Below are 20,250 nucleotides of genomic sequence, written 5' to 3' on the forward strand. Positions count from 1 at the left end.
AATGAGATAAAAAAAAAATTTGACCTTATGCTATCATCAAAATTTAAAACCGCCGTAAAACCTATCCAAATCCGCCGTCATAGACACCTACACAACCTTAAATGATATGGACCGTAAAATCTACCATAAACTTGACATGGACCACAAAATAGTTATGAACGCTGACAATTTATTTATAAAAAAAACAAGAAATAAAAGGAAAAGGAAAAGCCGACCACGTGATCAATGACAATAACAATTTTTTGATTTCGCCGTGTGTCAAATATTATGATATACGCTCATTGTGATGCTAATAATATTTTCTTTCAATAAAGAAAAAAAAGGCAAAAATGTTGGGGTTTTGTAAGGTAGATGGGAATAATTAAAGCAGAGTGGAAGTTTATTCTTTTTTTTTTTTTGTTTTTAATTTTTATTTTTCAGTTTTAAGAGTTCAAGAAACTTGAGGTGTCTGAGGGCGGAGAGAAAAAGAATTGGTACAAGCGGCATCAAGCCATCAACGTTGGAAATGCGTGCCCGTGATGAGCCTCTTGACGGTACAGATGCCGCGACTCTGCTCTTGATTCAAGGCAAATAAATCCCCATAACGTGCCCCACCAGATCCCTTCTGTCCCTCTATGTCCATATTTACAACTTCAACCTTTTATATAATGATAATCCAATTGCTGCGCTTCCTTGCAAAACCAAGTTTTAATGTTTTTGTTTCTTCATCGTCGTAGCATTCTCCTAGTCAAACTGCAAATTTGTTCATTTTGATATCGTTCATCTTCTGATTTTAGCGATCGAGGAAGTTATCTACATTTTGGCCCTCTCCACCTTTGCCGGTTGGTGCCAGACATGGGGAGGGCGCCTTGTTGTGAAAAGGTTGGGTTGAAGAGGGGGAGATGGACGGCGAAAGAGGATGAGATATTGACCAAATACATCCAAGCTAACGGAGAAGGCTCCTGGAGATCATTGCCCAAGAATGCAGGTATACAACCAAAGGTTTTTTTTTTTTTTTTTATATCAAAGTGATTCTTCTTTCTAGTTATATTTTTTGCATGGTCGTGAATGTTTTACCTCGTTTCTCCTTCGGCTTGCTCATTGATTGTGTACGGTTTGGCATTTGAAGGATTACTGAGGTGTGGGAAGAGTTGCAGACTAAGGTGGATCAACTACTTGAGAGCTGACTTGAAGAGGGGAAACATTACTGCAGAAGAGGAAGAAATCATCATTAATTTGCATGCTATTTTGGGAAATAAGTTAGTGCGGCATTTTCCCTCCTTTACTCTCCATAGCCAAAAGAAAACAGATACTAGAAAGTAGACTGTCTTTTTTAAATGGACTATACGGTGAGAGTGAAAACAGATACCAGAAAGTGAACTGCCTTTTCTAAAAAGACTATATATACGATGATGGTGATGGTAATTTTTTCTTTTTCGACTGAATATTAAGTGTTTTATATTTTCCATGGATGAAAAAAGTTCGTAATAGCTGTCATCGATTATTTTAAGCACTCGACCTTTTTTTTTCGACTTTTGGTTCTTTCAGTCACTTTCCACGGTATCCGCTCTCTTTTTTCAGTCCATGTCAGCTCAGCTTTAACCTCTTCTTTTTAATTTATACTGTTAGGAAAGAACTTAACTAGACTAACAAACACAGCAAACTTTTGATAAGGCCTTTAAGCTGTAAAATTCAATAAGAGATTCCTTGCTTAATTGGTTATTTTGTCAAGGATTTTTTGAGCATTTTAGTTTATTCTGGCACTTGTCATTTTCGATTTTTGTACACTTTGTAGTGAAATTAATCCTTTATTTTTTTGCTCATGCTGTTATCAGGTGGTCTTTGATTGCCAGCCACTTACCAGGAAGAACAGACAACGAGATAAAGAACTACTGGAACTCTCATTTGAGCAGAAAAATCTATGGCTTTAGAAGGCCGTCCAGTCAAAGCTTGCCCGTGATCATGGACATGACCAAGGTCGGTATTGCTGAGAGGAAAGGCGGTAGAAGAAGCAGATGGCCAATGAAGAAAAACAAAAGCTACAGTACCAAGAAAGATGCTGGCAGTTCTTCAAATAAACCTATGAAAAACGTTTCTGTTAATGAAGTTGTACAATTTCCATCCACTCCACTGTTAGAAAAAGAAACCTTGTCCACTACTGCCATAGAAGATTGCATGGCACTGGATCCCTATGAAGAAGACAAGGAGAGAATGATCCCTGTTATAACGAGTGATTGTCAAAAAACCGGAGAAGGAATGTTGGGGTCAAGCGAGGAGAGAGAGAGCCTCGTTCCTATCTCTGGTGAGGAAGGAACCATAGAGAATTCAATGCTATGCCCTAGTGGTAACATTGAGAAAGAAACTGATATTTTAGCACCATTTGAAAGTATTGAAAGCAGTATGATGCTGTGTTTTAATGACATCATCGACAGTGAATTTTTACAACCAAATGGGGATTTGGCCTTACGCGAGTGGGGAGAGAACAAGATCACTGTTAATGTTGAGGAGAAAGAGAGAAGTGGATATTTGAGTCCAAATAAAACGACAGCTACTAATGAGGAAATAGGAAGTGGAAACACTAATGAAGATTGTGGGGACTTGAATTCCTGTTCAATAACTTCGTGCTTCGTTGTTGATGATTGTAATCTCGATAATCTTTATTGGGATTGGGAGAGTGTAGTTCAAGGGAATGAGCTTTGGGAGGAGGAGTACATTTCATCTTGGCTGTGGAAGTGCGATTATAATGGGAAAGGAGAGAGATATAAATTGGAAGACAAGGACTTAGAGTTTGAGAGGCATAATTCCATGGTTGCTTGGCTTTTCTCCTAATGCTCTCTCCTCCTGCTGTTGTCTTTTTTTTCTTTTGTTTGTTGACAGTGAGCTAGACAGTAGCAACAAATCTGTGTCTCTTTTTTTTTTTTTTTTGAGTTTTGTTTCTCTCCTGAATCCTGATGCTTGTTTTTGTTTCCCATTCCATTTTGTTGGTAAAAAGATTGCCGGTGAAAATCTTCAGTTGAAAGACCTCTCAACTTTTATTACTATTATTATTACCACCATGATACGTTTAATATTTTTATATATTAAAAAACAAAAATATTGATGAAAAAATTTATTTAACTTAGATTTATTCTTGATCGACTTTTACTGAAAAACGTTAGAGTCAGAAGTTGCTATACCATTGTTCCAATCAATGGCAAATTGCCAACAAACTAATTGCTCTACCTACGTGGCAGGCGTACGAGCAGCTAAAAATAATGGCCAGAGGATCCCTGCCTGTAAGAAACCGAAGAAGGGGTACTAGATCTTAACTGCAATCATAATGACCTGGTGGGTTTTGCCAGTACTGCCCAGGCTAGTGGGCTGTGGGTGACTTGGTGGAGCCAAACTGGGCCAATGCTCTGTGAAAACGGACCCTTTTCATTACTTTTATTTGAACAATCATGACGGAGCCTGACATCTCCCTTACGAAATAAAGAATGAAAATTGACGGATCCTTCAAACGAAAGAACTGCTACCAACCCATATGTACCCTTGACGCTCGTAAGTGAGGTGAGCAAAAATCATTTGAGTTCATTAGATTCGATCAATCGAATAAATTTAATTAAATTAATTTGATTTATTTAATTTTAATTATAATTAATTTTTTAAATTGATTAAATTAATTAATTCAATAAATTTTTAATTTTTAAAATTGATAATCGCAATGATTGAATTAGATTTTTTAATAATTAAAAATAAAAAAATTTGAGATAAATATATATTTTTTATAAAATATTATTGAAATTATTAAATTATTTAATAATTTAATTTAAATGATACTAAAATTTAAATTTTATTAAATTAAATTTATGATTAAACAATTATTCATAATAAAAAAAATGATAAAAAGATCGGTTATTTAATCGAACCAACTAAATTGAATCGATTTTAATCGGTTGAGTTATGGTCAATTATTTAATAATATTCGATCGATTCAATTATTTATTAAATAAAAATCGATTAAATCGATAATTGATTTTTTTAAACCAAATCGATCGAACCGACTATTTATTCACACCTATTCGTAAGTAACAAAACATAATCTCCATTGTTGGTATAGATCATCTCAAAAGAAATAAAATAATGGTGTTTTTGCATAAAACTAAAATCAAATATTAAATGACAACTATGGATTGAAAGTTCTATGATAATTGATTTCTGTATATAATTTTTAAAGGGCAATGTTATTTATTACTCAAAAAAAACTGTCAACTGCATCTTTTATTACTATGTACAATTACCTAAGACAATGTTCTTTAATATTTTTCAGTGATTATAATACTCTTAAAAAAACCATTGTACTTATTGTCTCCTAAAAGATTTTTTGTATATTTTGCAAAAAAAAAAAAACTCCCCTCGAAAATTATATTAATTTTCCTTAAGAAAATTTAACAAATTTCATCCCTAAACTGGTGGATCTAAAGATTTTTTTAAGTTCAAATACTTTATATGTAAAATTTAAATTTAATTCTTGCTGTTAATTATTTTTATTGATAAAGGATTTATAAATTAAATATAAAATTTTTATGAATTTTACTATTTATCCTATCTCTAAAATTAAAGAGTCACCCTCGTACTAGACTTTTATTAGAAAAAAAAAGAACTTTTTTATATCAAACAACTAAAGTTTTAGCATTACAACTTGGGCAAGGAGGCATTTCACTGTTCAGTTTGTCAATGGCACAAAGATGAAAGAACAGTTTCTTTAACATATAAAATTCATATTCGTTTCATTAAAATGAAAAACCCAGCTAGCTAGTGAAGTCTCTATTCATTGCCTTTAGAGCCCCGTGTTTGTTCATCGGGCTAGTACGCCAAATAGTGAAACAGGCAGGGATCTGCTCTTTCCTTGGGGTCAGATGGGGAGCTATCGTCCTTTATCTGGAAGACAAACTTATCACCTCACCCGTCAGGCAGTGCCCGAGTGTACATCATGGCCTATCTGTATTCTTCCTTCAATTTAATATTTTGTACAATTCCTTAAGGATGGGCACTGCTGAATTGCTGATACATATAGCCCGAGTCCCTGGGCGTGTCATAACATGGACAGAGATTTGTTCCTGCTGTGGCTTCTTATCAAAGTTTTAAGACACAGCGTTTCCTGAGTTTGGTCCCAACTCCCGAACCCTGACTGGGAAAATTAGAAGAAAAAAAAAAATTCTACTACCAGCTTAACCTATCCCCTAGGAAGAGAAATGAGTTGTTTTTTTCTGAAAATTTAATTCTGTCGAAGATTTCAATGCCTTTGGAATTGGAATTGGAACAGGACTAGTCTACTTTTCTCATTGACGTTAACAGGCATACAGTTTCTGGATCTGGCATGCGCATATGTGTTTATACGGCAGTTCAGGGACATTCAACTTTGATGCTACATTTCATTTCGTTTGTGAATGACGGTGGCGATCGAGCCTATTCTGTATACAGCTGGTAGTCTGGTACTAGTAGTACTACCATACGAGTGTTGCATGAAGATTGAAGGTTGTGACTGCGGGGTTTTACATTCCATGCAGCTGGTAGGATAGGCCATTCCTATGAAAGCATAATCTTTTTAGGGGGCGATGATGATTGGCTTAGAAACTTTTAATTTATCGATCCATGGCCGGAGGAAACAAAAAACATAAAAACCAAGAATGTTTAAACTTTAAAAAGACAAAAGACAATGCCCCGATGACAGATTTTGCAGAAGCAGGAAGAGTCTTTTCAAACATTTTTTTTTCTTATCAGAAAATTCTTATCTTTTAAGTAGCGGTTAACAGTTTTTTTCTTTTTAGTGTAAATCTCATAGATCAAACAAGGGGAATCCAGGTGCGAAGAACCCCGAGATGTCTGCAATGAGCAGAAATCTCACTCAGTGGCCTAAATGACAGGACAGCGAACACTAGATCGTGTGAACAAGAGATCTCGGATCAACCATATCAAGGGCCAAAGCCCATTGGTTACATAACCTTTTAAGGGGAGGTTCCTCCTTTAATCTGGGCTTAGCCCATGTAAATCCAGAATTAAAAAAATGTCCATATCGGTCAGCCTAGTAATCGAAGGGCCGGCCTTTAATTCTTTAACTTTTGTCTTCCTCTAACAATTTATAATGATGAGAAATTTTTATGTCTGCATTTTGAAATGCTTGCCTTAGAAGTATAAGCAGCTGTTATAACATGAAGTATTGAACCGTTCATGGTCAATTATAATTTTATTACACGACAATGGTCAACCATCCGGCAAGTGACCAAATCTTGCACTTTTAATAGTCTTTGCTCAAGACTGTCATATTGGGTTTTAGCCCAATACCACATTCAACTAATTGGGCTATGACGGTTCTTTAAAAATTAAAAATAAAAAAAAATGGAAAATGGGCTGTGGCGGCTACCAGGTTCCAAGCCTAAGTCCTCCACGATAGCGGAGCCTATCAAGGTATGCCATGTCATCTGAAACACGTCACCGTGCTTCGCTTGACCAAGAGGCAGGGAGCTTATCCTATCCGCTACGCATCATAGTAAAAAGAAAGCGCCAACAAACTAAGTCATGATTTTTCACCAAATGAAAGTATGCCACGGCGTCGTTTAAGGTAAAGACCATGATGTTCCAGCTGAGCTCCTTGGTCCTCTATGACCATTCATTCTTCGCTTCCAAAAGTCCACAACAACAACCAAACAGCCCAGCTAAAATATCAGTATTCTTAAATAGAATTCATTTATAAAAAAAAGAAAATGAAAAGGAGAAATCCTACCACCTATAAAAGTCAAGCCTGGGAGAGATAGAGTGAAAACAGAGGAAGTTAGAAACGGAGAAGGAAAAAAAAATGGAGAAGTTTCAGATCTGGTTGACCTTTGGAACCTTGGCCTTGTTATTGGCATCAGCGTTGGCCGACGACGTTGTTGTACTAACCGAAGAAAACTTCGACAAGGAAGTTGGTCAAGACAGTGGAGCTCTCGTCGAGTTCTATGCTCCTTGGTAATAATTTTTTCGTCTTCTATTTCTTTCATTTTTTTTCTTTGTTAGATTAGATTTTATACTCTATGTTTTTTTGGTGTTTCACACTAGATCCTCATTAATCGATCGTTAGATCTATCAGCAATTGAAATGAGAACATCGATATTTTCTCTTATTGTTTGTTTCTTTGATTGATTGTTTCTCACATTTGTTTATAAGGATCAAACTCTCTAGATGACCAAGTGTTGCTAAAGATGTTCCTTTTAAGGCTTTTTTTTCTCAAGAATTAGAATTTGGTTTTTTTTTTTTTAAAGACATTTGAGCTCAGTGATCTCACTTCTGGCTATGGATTTAGAATAATCGGTTTTTTGGCGGAAAACTAAGTTCCAGCTAGTTATATTCTCAACATAATCGTTTTCTCCAACCACAGGTGTGGTCACTGTAAGAAGTTAGCTCCCGAGTATGAGAAGCTTGGGGCAAGTTTTAAGAAGGCTAAATCCGTCTTGATTGGAAAGGTTAGCGATTTATAATCAGCCGGCTTTGGCTGTTAATATATGAGTTGTTATTGATCAGGGTATTTTCACTACTCGTTTCTAATTCCTTTGTGTTCTTTTTTGAATTGCAAAATTTTTTTCTATGATGAAGTTTTCCTTGATATTGCTATTGATTTTAGTAGAAATTCTTTTCTTTTGTTTATGTGGGAGTAGGTGGACTGTGATGAGCATAAGAGTTTATGCAGCAAATATGGTGTTCAGGGCTACCCAACTGTTCAGTGGTTTCCCAAAGGCTCTTTGGAACCTAAAAAGTGAGTCTAATTTAACTTGTAGAAACAGAACCTGGAAAAGTTTTTGATCTTGGTTTAGGTTTTGTTATTGGTATCAACATTTTATTTAAAACATGCTCTTATTAGATCAAAATTGTTTTATTTAGGTATGAAGGACCACGAACTGCAGAGTCCCTTGCTGAGTTTGTCAACAGTGAAGGAGGTAATTTGTCTTTTTCCTTTGTAGAAGTTTCTGTTTGTGGTTGCTTAATCTAGGAAATTCTGTCTCGATTTCTTGCTTCTGAGTTTCCCAAGGTGAGCTTGCTGAATTTAGATGGATGCCATAGGCCAAAACCCACTTTGATTTGCTAAGCTCGTGGATTGTTTTACAGGGACCAATGTGAAGATAGCCACATTGCCATCCAATGTTGCAGTGTTAAATGCTGATAATTTTGATGAGGTTGTCCTTGATGAGACCAAAGATGTGTTGGTTGAGTTTTATGCACCTTGGTAAGCTTGTGGTATTTTTTGGTAATATTACTATTTGCAAAAATAATTAAAGTTAGGGCTTTTTCTAGTTCAGCTATTTCAAATACCCCTTAGGTTTACTGTTTAAGGACCTCATGACATATCTAACAAGTTTTGCTGTTGATATTCTGTTGCGTCCATTTTTTCTGCTTAATGTGTTTTGACTAAGTTCTGGATTGGTTTTCTGCCAGGTGTGGCCATTGCAAAAACCTTGCTCCTGTAAGCATCTAGATCTTTGCTTAATAAAGTAGGCATGATTATTTTGGTATAAGTGGTGATCTACTTTCTAACTCTTTGTTTGTCTCTACAGACCTATGAAAAGGTAGCGACAGCATTCAAAATGGAAGAGGATGTAGTGATAGCTAATCTAGATGCTGACAAACATAAGGATTTAGCTGAAAAGTAATTGTAAATTTAACCAGTATGCTCAGTTTTCTTAACATTTAGGGAACGTATCAATGGATGTCAAGGCCTTTGTTTTAAGTGCAGGTATGGGGTAAGTGGGTATCCAACATTGAAATTCTTTCCAAAGGGCAACAAAGCTGGGGAAGACTATGATGGTGGCAGGGATCTAGCTGATTTTGTTACTTTCATCAATGAGAAGTGTGGCACCAGTCGTGATGCAAAAGGGCAGCTGACTTCAAAGGTTAATAGCTCATAGTTTATACTGGTACATCATCTGGGTCATTATCCATACTTTATCAGATTAATTTTTCTCCTCTTCTTTTTTGCATAGGCGGGTATTTTGTCAAGTTTGGATGCGTTGGTGAAGGAGTTTGTGGCTGCTGGCAATGATGAGAAAAAAGCAATCATCTCTAAGATTGAAGAGGAAGTTGAGAAGCTTAAGGGTTCCACTGAGAGGTATTCAATTGGTCTCTTTATATTCTGCTCTAAAGCAAAACTTCTTGTCAATTCCTAGTTTCCTGTTTAAATTTTCTTTGTTTCAAAGAACTGTTCTGTGTGTGACTTTTTTTGCGGTTTTTCAGGTATGGAAAGATATACTTGAAAGCTGCTAAAAGCTGTATGGAGAAAGGTGCTGATTATCCCAAGAAGGAAATTGAGCGGCTGCAGCGCATTGTAGACAAGGTAAGGATTACTATTGAAATAGAAGTAAATTTATGTTTTGGCGATTTGACAATTGCAATTAATTAATAGGATGGTGCCCTGAAATCATCTCCGCTATCACTATGATTTTGGACCCTTAGATTATAAACAAAATTATATTCCTTACAGTTAAAATCCTACAGTCGTGATTTTTATGGGTCATATAAACTCATGTTGCTGCCCACTCTGTAGGGGTGGTTAAAATGCAATTAATTATAAAAACCATAGTTTTCATTATAAGCATCTGTATATGAGATACCCTAACCATGAGTTTTCCTTGTTTCTGGTGCAGTCAATAAGCCCAGCAAAAGCTGATGAATTCACGGTCAAGAAGAATATCTTATCAACATTTGCATGAACTTGTTAGATCAGTGCATTTTACTTGTCTATTTTAGGGCACTGGTGGGGTCAATTTTCAACTTCATCCAGGTTTTTGAGTATTGGTTTTCCTCCCAGTGCTGGGATCTAGTGTTTCATCTAATTTTAATCTCTGAAGGGATCTTTCAGCACAGCAATGGCTAAGCCTTGACATGAATTAAGCACATGCGTGCAGTAGTAGCAGTAGTCGAGAACTTTTCTGTGAGAACTACAACTAGCTAGTGCGGTGATTTAATCCGTCATTTCTTCGAATTTGTGCCTTTTTTTTTTCCAGTGACAGATAGATTTACTTCTTAAATTACAAGTACACGTTAGAGCCTTTTTTTCTTTCCTTAGCAGAATTCAAAACTTTAATAATTATAGCTCAGTTCAAAACTAAAGATGCTTACCCATTTAATTTTTCATAATCACAAATTAATAGTCACGAAGCTTGCAAAATCAAATGATAATTATCAAAGAATTTTAGCAGATATTAAACACATAACAACGTGTACACCCATTGACAAAGGGGCCTTCAGTCCAATTACCAGTAACAGCCCTAGAAAGATAATGCAGCAGAGAGTAGACAATATATGCAGGGATCCATTTCTAGTGATGAAGTTCAGCCACAATAGTGGCATAGCCGACGCTCTTCTCAGGACAAAGAAAGAGCAGATGAAAACTCATAAATCGGATGCTGTTGATGATGAACCATAAATGTATGGCTGTGCGAGTGAGACTTTACTTTTTTACAAAATCCACTTCTACATTGAAGATACACTCAAAATGAGGATGGAGCGGGTTTTGATGTCATTTCTCAAAGCATCTAATCTTCTGATTCATCTCCTTTCAAATTCATATTTGACACTCTGCTAGATTTCTCTTGACTAAATTCAGGATCTGAGATACCCAATGAAGAACACTCCTCAATCTGATATTCTCGATCATCAACTAAGGACTTCATAAATGAGCATGGCCGTTCCTCAACTTCAATATTAGGCACATTCTCTTGGCCTGAACCAAATGGCAATTCGAATGATGACGAACCAGAAGGCTGTGTTCTCATCTGTACAGACCGCAAGAGTGCTGCCCTCCTTAAGTCAGCAGAGTGGCAAATATCACTTGGTGATGATGGGAATCGGCCCTCTGTATCTGAGCCTCTTTGGCGAGGCTGTGAACAAGCAACAGCACTGACATTCCCATGCAAAGGGTATGAACTAGATGAAGGAGTGGAGCAGAAACCATTCAGTGGTCTTTGATATCTATACGGGGAAACGGGACTAGTAGGCAGGCTGTCAGAATGGGATAAGCAAGTGTTCATAGGTGTCTCACAAAATCTCAAGTCATCTGAATCTTCTGACATCGGTGAATATTGCCATGACATTTCATCCCTGGAAAGATAATGAGGATGAGTTTTTAAAAACTTCATCACATTGATTTGAAAATGAAGAAACAAATACTATACAACTGAGGTAAGTCATATGTAGACAAGAAAGAGTAAAATGCAATTAGCATTCCGGACATGCAAATGCCATAATGCTCCTACAATCATCTGTTGCATAATTCGTTTCACTCAATATAATAGGTGAGTGAATAAAACTAAAGATAATTTGAAACATAATCCACTCCAGTAAACCTATGCAGATAACCAAACTAACCTCTTATACAATGCAGTCATCTTTATCACAACAATTGAAAACATAACCTTCAGATGATGCAACCAAGTTTCAGGCTACAATTTAAGACAAAAATTGCAAATAAAACATATTCAAACTATTCTGAGATTGACATAAAATAATCATTTTGTCCCAGCTGGGAAGAAAATACTTGATAAATTACCATGAGGCAAGAGATAGATAATGTACATTGTATTTCTAACACCCCAGCACAGCTATTGGAATATACAGCAATCATACAAAATTGAATCCACCGATTCCGATATCCAACAGCAACCAAGAACAACTATCTTCAGGTCATTGACTACGCCAATATTGATAAGTATCTATAATAGGCCTCGTAGTTATCATCTATCAATTAGTAGCTTTACTCCAAGGGTGAAATCATGACATGAAAAAAACGAATTTGTTCTTCCAATCTTTCCTATTTTAGGATTTTTTTTGTTTAAATACAGGGACAATAATAGGAAGTCCGAATACTGGAACGATAGCAACTAGAAAGTACTTGGTTGATTAAGCTTGAGACAACAACTAACCTGGTATAGAACATGCCTTCAGGCCTAGCCATTGATTCCATAAGATTTTCAGGAAGTGGGTCCCCAACAGTCAATCCATTCAAACTAGACGCCATTATCTGCAAACAAAGATTTTAATTTTTCAATAACTGAAGCCCTTTAATGCAAATATCTAACAAATACAAAATGCCTCATGTAGATAAAAACTACCCAGATAAATTAACCTAGAAAATAATAGAAAATCGAGCTTTTGGGATATCTAATATACCATACATCTAAACAAAGATTAAAAGTTAAAATTTGACAGTTTGGGCATTTAAAAACAAGGGAAGCAATATAAAAGAAAAAAAGGAAAGAAAAGAAACCTCACTGAGATAACGCTTGTGAGAGCGGAGATTGTCAAGATAAACCTCATCTTCGGGATCTCTGCTTCGTTTCCCACTTGGGGATGGCGTCGATGATGATGTTGTTGTTGTGGAATTGGATTCAGAAGCCATTATTTTTTTTAGCTCTGAGTTTTGGTTTCGTTTGGATTATAATTGATTAAAGATAGAAGCCAATTAATTATTTTTGCAAAGACGAGAGATTTAGATTGGGACATTGAACAAGAAACGAGAATTAAGTGAAACAGCGGTAATTTGGCTGGGGATTGCGGCAGGAGGGAGATTGAGGAGAAATAAAAACCTGTTTCGCGGGTGTAGGGTAGAGATCATGTCATAGATTCATCTCTTGACACGTGTCATATTTAGAGAATTTTGATATTTTTCATTTTTTTTTTTACACCAAGAGGACGAAATCCTAATATAAATTTAAAAAAAAATCTGATTCGAAATTAAATTTTTAATATTTCTTCAAACACCAGTCACTAGACAAACGTTTGGGAACATTTTTCCATCTTTCATTTATGGATTTGTTTCAGCTATGGAGAGAAAATAGTGAAGCGCAAACCTTCTTTTTTGCCATGTACTTTTTATTAAGCGAAAAAACCTATCACAATGTAATTGAAATTATTATAATTTTTTTCCTTCGAGGGAAAAAGCAAATTTTGTTTTTATAGATACATATAGAGAGAGATATTTTGCCTGTGTTTCTTGAAATGGATTCAAGTTGGAGTGACAGTTCGTGATTAACAATCAACTCAACTTTGGAGATGTTAGAGTTGCTATTTCAGCAGGATTGAATGTAAATGACAATAGCGTAAAAAACAATGGGATATGATCAATGGAAGAGACAAGCTCCCAAAAAAAAAAAAGAGAAAAGCCGCAGGCAAAAATCCTCTTCCTAAGTCCATTGTAGCATAGAAGATAAGTGATATGTCAACCTCAAAAGATGCCGACGATAAAGCATAACTTACCTCTCCAAGGAAAAAAAATGGGGAGGCAAATTAAATGATGCAAACTTTCAGCACCATATTAGAAAAATAAATGATATGACGGAAGAAAAGCTTCCCCCTGGGCTAATAAGTGCTACTCTATTGTCTTCGTTTCTTTGAAAGAATCCTCCTAATTTTACCATATAAATCAATTTCCTGATGCATTTGGAGAAAATGTTAAACCTGGCTATGGGAACGTTTTGTATGTTATCATCTTGCTGTCTCTTGAACTTGACAGGCAATTCTACAAATGTAAATTGGGTGTGAACTGTCATCAACGAAACCAAAAAGTTGGTCATTAACCAACACATAACAGTAAGCTGATGAACTGAATAAAAAAAAAAAAATAGAAGGACATATACTCCACTATGGCCATGGGGAATAGAAAAAGCAAAAGGCGAAGGTAGACAGACATTGATGCTTGGATGCGTTTAGCAGTAAGAATCTCGCAAGTGTGGTCCACAGTTGGCGTAATTGGTGAAAGATATCTGATGCACACTGCACAGCCACTGCGCCCGTCAGGCAAAACAGCTTTCTCTCTTAGACGGTCCACAGTTAACGTTGGCCTAACTCCCAACTCAACCTGAAAAATGTTTAAATGCATTGCTATATGTATGCTTCAAGAGCCAAAATCTAAATTCCCCGAAACAAGAGTGACCCACTGACTCTAGCCTTGCTTATAATTCACAAGAGCCTAGGAAGGACTATCATTAATCCCTGCTGCTGTCCTTCTTTTAGTATCAGATTAAGAGCTGGGACCCTTTTGAGATTTTATTAAGATTCCTTTGGATTATGAGATGACTTCAATCTTCATAACTCACTGGTGCATTGAACGTGTTTTCAATGGTTCAGAAATTTAATTATTTTTACCACTGTTGAATAGTCCTCTAATCCTTTGAATAACCAAATAAGTGGGTACTCATGTCAGTCCCCATGTGCATGTTAGCGATAATGAGACACTTTCAATAATCCCCAAAATGTATAAAAATCCAACTTGATATTCCTAAGAAGGAAAATATAGTACCAATTAGTTTGATCAGGGGTTACATTATTTAAAATTTAACCCTAATCCCCAGCATCCAACCCCCCATCAATCAAATACAAGCAAACAGCAAAGAAATGGATGGGAAACGCCCAAAAAGGTCACAATACAAAGCCTTTTGAAGGCAGGTGTGGGTCATATCTTAAATACCTAAGTAAACACAAGGACGCTCCATGTGGGTCTAATGAGGTTTTTCGAAAATCCAATCCCTTATCCCTCCTTGACTTGGATAATAACAGCGCTCACCTAACAAAAAGAATACACCCCATGTGGGTCAGCTAATTTCCAGCAGCAAATTAAACTGTTTGGGTGCTTCGAAACGATGGGATACTATTTATGATTTGTAATCTCATAAACCTGCAGATATTAGCCACCGCCCCCACATAATCCCCATTCTTTCCTTTTCATCGTTCAGTACTTACAAGGGACGATTTCATTCACAAAACAACCTGAAAAATCAAAGTATTTGGAAAGGACAAGGGAATGGCTATTAATAAACCAAAATGACCCATGCTCCAAAAGGAACACCCAACACCAGATCATGAACAAATGTATTATTAATAAAATAAACATATCCATTCATAAGAACGCTACCCCACGAAAACTACTATATTACAGAAGTCATGGAAACAGAGTCTCATGCAGCAGTCTGAAAAAGGCAGGAATTCATATAGGTGCTAAATACAAATAAATTATTGCACGGCAAGGTCACATCCCCAACCCCCACCAAAAAAAAAAAACCTATTACTACACTGATTAAGCTCAAAAATTCACTAATCACAATCAAAAATAGGATTTTGGCAGTGCATAAAATGATCAGAAATATTGCAATTAATGAACTTTCAGACTTAAAATAATGCAAAGGCAGATAAAGGAGCTTTAACAATGTTGATTAAAACATACTATAGCTTCTTTCTACTGTACAAAAATATTAGTACTAGTAGTAAAAGGCAATTAGGCAACCTTAAACTTACAATAAAAATACATTAAACTGTATTTATATGATTTAATATCCTCAAACCCGCCCCCCCCCCCCCCCCCCAAAAAAAAAAAAAAAGAAGAAAGACCCTTTGATTAATCCATCCTCTGTTAACTACCTGGACGAAACTGGATTCAAGCTCCTAGCGAGTCCGTTAAGTGCACCGTAACCTTTCGAACTGAAGCCTAAGCACCCAAACAATCCTTGTCTGTAAGGCAAGTAAGTCCTCTTCTTCATTTCCTCAGCTTGAGCTCTGTTTGTCGTGTAGTGTAGCTCGTGCGGTGACGGAGGCACCCGTCGTTTTGCAACCCCATTTGCCGGTTTCCCAGAACTCACTTTCTTACATACTCCTTGTTTGTTTTCCTTTAGTTTGTGTTTGGAAGGAGGTGCCTTTTCGTCTTGAATTTGAATCTTCTTTTCCTTCGATGGAGAGAAAGAGATGGAAGTCCAAAACTTTTCCTTCCCATTTCCTCTCCCCTCACTTTTACTTCGATACAAAAGATCTTTCAAGAATATCCATTTTTTGGAGTTTCTGCCTGAAGATGAGGATCTTGATGAAGAGGCAGAACACGACGGTGTCGTTTCGTTTGAAGTGACAGTTTCTTTCAAACCTTCCAAAATGCGTTGGCTAACTTCTTTTTGTTCTTCTCTGCTACACTCTTCATCTGCTTCTGCTTCCCATTGAAACTCTGCGTTTCGAAGCGGTGATAAAGATCTCGCCTTTCTGTGAAGAGATCTGCTTCGGAATTTCAGATCTCTTCCCCGTGAAGCTTCCTGGTCGTTGTTGAACTGCGCGTCGTCGTCTAGATCTAATAAAGGAGATAGGGTCTGAGGTTTTTGCAAGTGAGAGGAGAGCTTCATGGGCCTGATCTGGCCGTTCAAGAACAACTCATCAGCCGAACTCATGGATCCAACGGCTACGGAACTACTGCTGGAGAAACGAGACGAGAACTCGAATTCGAAAGGCGACCCATCCGATTGTGCGGACATTAACGAGGACTCGGATGAAAGATGAGACGTGGCAGAGGAAGCAGAAGATAGCACGAAATGCATGGGACTAGCTGGCGCGCTGAAGAAGTACCCCGAGGTGGGGCCACGGCTGGGGCTCGTAGGTGCACTAACGTAGGGAGTGGAGCAGGTGGAATCAAAGTCTTCACTGAAACGCGGCGTTTCAGTGGTGTTGGCATCATGAGGAGAAGAAGAGAGGTGAGTTGCAGTTCCACTTTCAGTTTGAGTACCGGTATTATTAAGGTTTTGAAGTAAAACCATAATGAGAAAAGAAAAAAAAATGTAGAAAAGAGTTAGCAGTGAGGTAAGGTTGAGTAGCTTGCGGGGCACGTAATAATGGAGCAGAAAGAGGAGAAATGAATAAGCATATCAGCATGCGATGAGAGAAGCAGAAGAAGAAGAAGGGGCTTTGACGGTGGAGTTAAAATAATAATGGAGGAGCGCTTGCGTTGTTTTGGAGGTTTACGATGCAACGATGGATTTACCGTTTTAGCCCATTACTCGATCTTCCTTCTTTTGGATTCCCATCATATACAGAGAAAGAGTAAGGTGAGAAAGGAAAACAAAAGGAAGAGGGATAAAATAGAGAAGAGGGAAGGCCCGAGCTGTTGGGTGATAACATGTGATGTCATGAGTGAGCTGAGAGAGAGAGAGCGACGCGTCAAACAAAGACTCCTTCAGTGAAGGCGTGGCGGCACGTTCCTGGCTTCGACTTCCCATGCTTTTTTTTTTTTTTTCTTTTTCAAATAATTGGTGCGATTTGTTATTAGGGAGAAGTAGTTATAGGATTGGTAGGAAAGCATAAATTTTATTACACTAATGAAAGACTAAACTGATATATATATCATAATTAAGGATGAAGATTATCGTAAAAGCTAAATAATTTCATTTATGGCATGTAAAACAATACATATTATAGCAAATATGTTAAAAAACAGTAACTGAAAGTACCTTTTTTTTTGGTTTGCACACATAATTTTCCCGTATAAAAGATCAAATGTTATGTTATATCTGATACAAATAGGACAGTAGAAAAGCTTAAAAGCTAAACCCATTTCATTTAGGACATGCAAAATCATACATGTTTGTAGCAAATACATTCACGAAAAAAAAGTTTCAAAATTGGAAATACATTCATGATTATCAGTTTCTTTTTGGGCTTTAACATTAAATTCAAATGTATCATACTTTCTTAATGTTTTTATAAACATTAATAATATAGTACTTTGCTTGCATGAACAATCATAAATTATTGTTCGTACAATTAAATATTTTTTTTGTAAAAAAAAATTTAGGTATATAAATTGTTTAGTTTCTCAGATCATGATAAAATGTATTGTACTTAACAATTTAAAATGGATGTTTATAGGTTATGCATTTGAGTTGATCCTAACAAGTGGTGACCATCGACAAAATTTGAACTTAAAATTTTTTCATCGAATATCATGAACCTTAACCGATTGAATTAATCATTTATTGATAATATTTTTCTTAAATTTGGACCTACTTAGTTGAATATATCTAATAGTTTTGTTTAACTATTGTTTGAATAAGGAGAGATGTATATAAGGTGGATCGCCTACAAATGTTATTTAAAAGAATTTTTTTACAGAAAGAAATTAAAAAGTTGTTTGAAAGAGAACAAGAGTTTTTTTTTTTTTTTTCATTTTTCAAACTAAATACCTGATATATTTCTTTCCTCTACTTGATTGATTAAAAAATTCGTTGCTAAGCATTGTATCCCTGATTGAGTTCAGGTTACTTTGCACACTAGTATTTTCCTCGCCGTCTAAAAATTGAGATTTATTCGGATAAGTCCTGTAGCACAACCACTGATTTTTGCAAGCTAGTGGATGGTGAGGGCAAATATATTTTTTTCTTGTTTCTTTTAATATTTCATATATAATAACTTTGTTTTTTCTTTTTCCTTTTTTTAGTTTCAACTATTCTATCACGATTTATTAGAATTGTCCATACAATTTGCAAGAAACAATTAAACAATATACAAGTTAACATGAGAGTAAATTTGGCATTCATTTCAATAAGAAAAGTTTAAACATTTGTAACAACAGTAAATGAGATTTATTTTAAACTTACAAAAAGAAATGAAGACCTTAATTCCCGCACGAGGAAGCTTTTTGCATAAAATACAAAAGCAAACAGAATTTATTAAAAAATGTAAAGATATTTACTTTTAATAAAAACTTTATTAGTTGATAATTCGTATATTTGATAATTCCATCTACAAATTTGTATAATTTATTCGTTTTTGTTCAACTTTGTTCCTTTGCTTTTGGTATAATCTCAAAATTCACCACTTGCCAAAAAAAAAAAATCCGATTAGGAATAAAAATATATAAATTTCATAATATTATTTTATTATAGATATATGAGAAATTCAAAATATGAACTTTGTTTAGTAAGGGTAAATGAATGGGCTCAGCCGTTATGCCATTTTGGGCTTTCTTACCAATCAAATATTGGGCCTCGAAAAACACTTTGCAAATTGAAAAAAAAAAAGGGTGTAAAACAAAACCCTTGCTTTCTCTTCCCACCACCATCACCCTCTCTCGCTTTCTATTCCCTAAAGGCTATGTCGCTGTTTTGAAATTCAAAAGGTCGGGACATTGGATTTATTATATTGTATTAATTATATTATATTATATTTATGGATAGCCCAGCCAACCAAGGTCCAAGGGTATATCTATATAAAAATTATATGGTTCTGTTTGTCAATGCAAGCGAATTCGTGTTTGGGCCCAATTTGGATCAAAATCTTCAAAATTAAGCTCAATCCTGCCAATCCATAGACACATTTTTTATATTTAAAAATAATAAAATTATTTTTGTAATAATATAATACTTGTGTCCACGGTCTAGTTAGACATTGACTAAATAAGGTTAATTATAATATTAATTTTAAAAAATAATGCATTAGTTATATATTTTTTATAAATACTATTTTAATTAGTGTCAATTGATATCTATTAATATTTTTATTTATATATTTAAATGAAAATGTTGAATTTAAAATTTTTTTTAGAGATTCAATCGTAAAATATATAAGTTCATGCAATGGGAGCAATGCAATTGAACTTTCAAATAGAACCTTAGGAAATGAATCTATGCTTTTTTGTTTTTTTTAAGCGAAAACAACAAAAAAAAGTGAAGTTACTTTCTTTGTATTTTCTTGGAACTTTGACACTAAAGTAGTTAAGTATGAAAAACATCGAAGCTATTGGATGAAGGCTTTTTGCCAAACCGACAAAGAAAGAAGAGCCTTTGTTTGTTTCCGAAAAATAAAAACTTTTGATTGTGGACAACGACAAGATTGAATTCTAAATTTAAGGTTGAGATTAAAAAGCTTTATCTGTTAAGTAATTTTTTAATTAATTTTCCCCTGCAATATGGTTACATTTCTTGTCGTACTTTACGTCTTGTCTTTTTCTCATCACATCATCTTTTTCATTGCAATATCAGTGGAAATTATAATCGCACTTTTTCTGTTATGACTGTGGCGGCTGATTAAGACTAAAATTCGGCATTAAGCATATGAGGACAAGAACAAGAAAAGGTAAAGTCGGTGAACAGAGGGGGAACAATTCAGGGTCATAGGAGATCGACCATTTAGCATCAGCTTCTCAAGCAATTGGTGCCATTAAAATTAATATTTCTTGGATGGGAAATTTTGTGGTCAAAACAAATTAAAATTTTAAAATAATTATTGAAATTAACAACTTACATGATTTTTAATATATACACATTATAATGCAGTCAAATTAATTTTTTTTACAACACTAGAAAAAAAATGAAAATCCAACGAATTGTGAGAAACTTTTACTGTTCAATAGCATACCTTTTTTTAATCTGTTCTAAATTCAAGTCAACAAATATGAAAAAAAAAAAGAAAAAAAATCGAAAAATTTTATTTTTCTGACTTTTAGAATAGTGACGGTGACAT

The 20,250-nt window shown here is 35.3% G+C and overlaps 4 protein-coding genes across 5 annotated transcripts; 2 read left to right on the forward strand and 2 right to left on the reverse strand.

Moving 5' to 3' along the window:
- The first annotated feature begins 695 nt into the window (after window positions 1-695).
- LOC111313389 (transcription factor MYB11-like) lies at window positions 696-2,926 on the forward strand. Its single transcript, XM_022914060.2, has 3 exons — window positions 696-967; window positions 1,109-1,238; window positions 1,815-2,926. The coding sequence occupies exons 1-3, from the start codon at window positions 835-837 to the stop codon at window positions 2,806-2,808; spliced, it is 1,257 nt and encodes a 418-aa protein (XP_022769795.1). The 5' UTR covers window positions 696-834; the 3' UTR covers window positions 2,809-2,926.
- A 3,850-nt stretch (window positions 2,927-6,776) lies between these two features.
- Window positions 6,777-9,970, forward strand: LOC111314088 (protein disulfide-isomerase like 2-1-like). The gene is made up of 11 exons (XM_022915114.2): window positions 6,777-6,966; window positions 7,376-7,460; window positions 7,653-7,750; window positions 7,876-7,931; window positions 8,101-8,218; window positions 8,428-8,455; window positions 8,547-8,638; window positions 8,726-8,882; window positions 8,973-9,097; window positions 9,223-9,322; window positions 9,633-9,970. Exons 1-11 carry the CDS (start codon window positions 6,815-6,817, stop codon window positions 9,696-9,698), a joined length of 1,077 nt encoding a protein of 358 aa, XP_022770849.1. The 5' UTR covers window positions 6,777-6,814; the 3' UTR covers window positions 9,699-9,970.
- A 114-nt stretch (window positions 9,971-10,084) lies between these two features.
- LOC111314089 (uncharacterized) lies at window positions 10,085-12,525 on the reverse strand. Of its 2 annotated transcripts, none has more exons than XM_022915115.2 (3): window positions 12,254-12,525; window positions 11,910-12,007; window positions 10,085-11,088 (listed from the first exon to the last, which is right to left on the reverse strand). In XM_022915115.2, exons 1-3 carry the CDS (start codon window positions 12,383-12,385, stop codon window positions 10,524-10,526), a joined length of 795 nt encoding a protein of 264 aa, XP_022770850.2. In that variant the 5' UTR covers window positions 12,386-12,525; the 3' UTR covers window positions 10,085-10,523. The 2 variants fall into 2 exon arrangements, with proteins under 2 accessions (XP_022770850.2, XP_022770851.2); XM_022915116.2 differs by having other exon boundaries at window positions 12,259-12,500.
- Window positions 12,526-14,309: 1,784 nt separating this feature from the next.
- LOC111313390 (uncharacterized) lies at window positions 14,310-17,111 on the reverse strand. The gene has a single exon (XM_022914061.2). The coding sequence runs from the start codon at window positions 16,548-16,550 to the stop codon at window positions 15,396-15,398; it is 1,155 nt and encodes a 384-aa protein (XP_022769796.1). The 5' UTR covers window positions 16,551-17,111; the 3' UTR covers window positions 14,310-15,395.
- Window positions 17,112-20,250: the final 3,139 nt, after the last annotated feature.

This window comes from Durio zibethinus, chromosome 23 (assembly GCF_047325235.1).
Source record: "Durio zibethinus cultivar Kanyao isolate XHJ-2024 chromosome 23, ASM4732523v1, whole genome shotgun sequence".
Classification (NCBI taxonomy): Eukaryota; Viridiplantae; Streptophyta; class Magnoliopsida; order Malvales; family Malvaceae; genus Durio; species Durio zibethinus.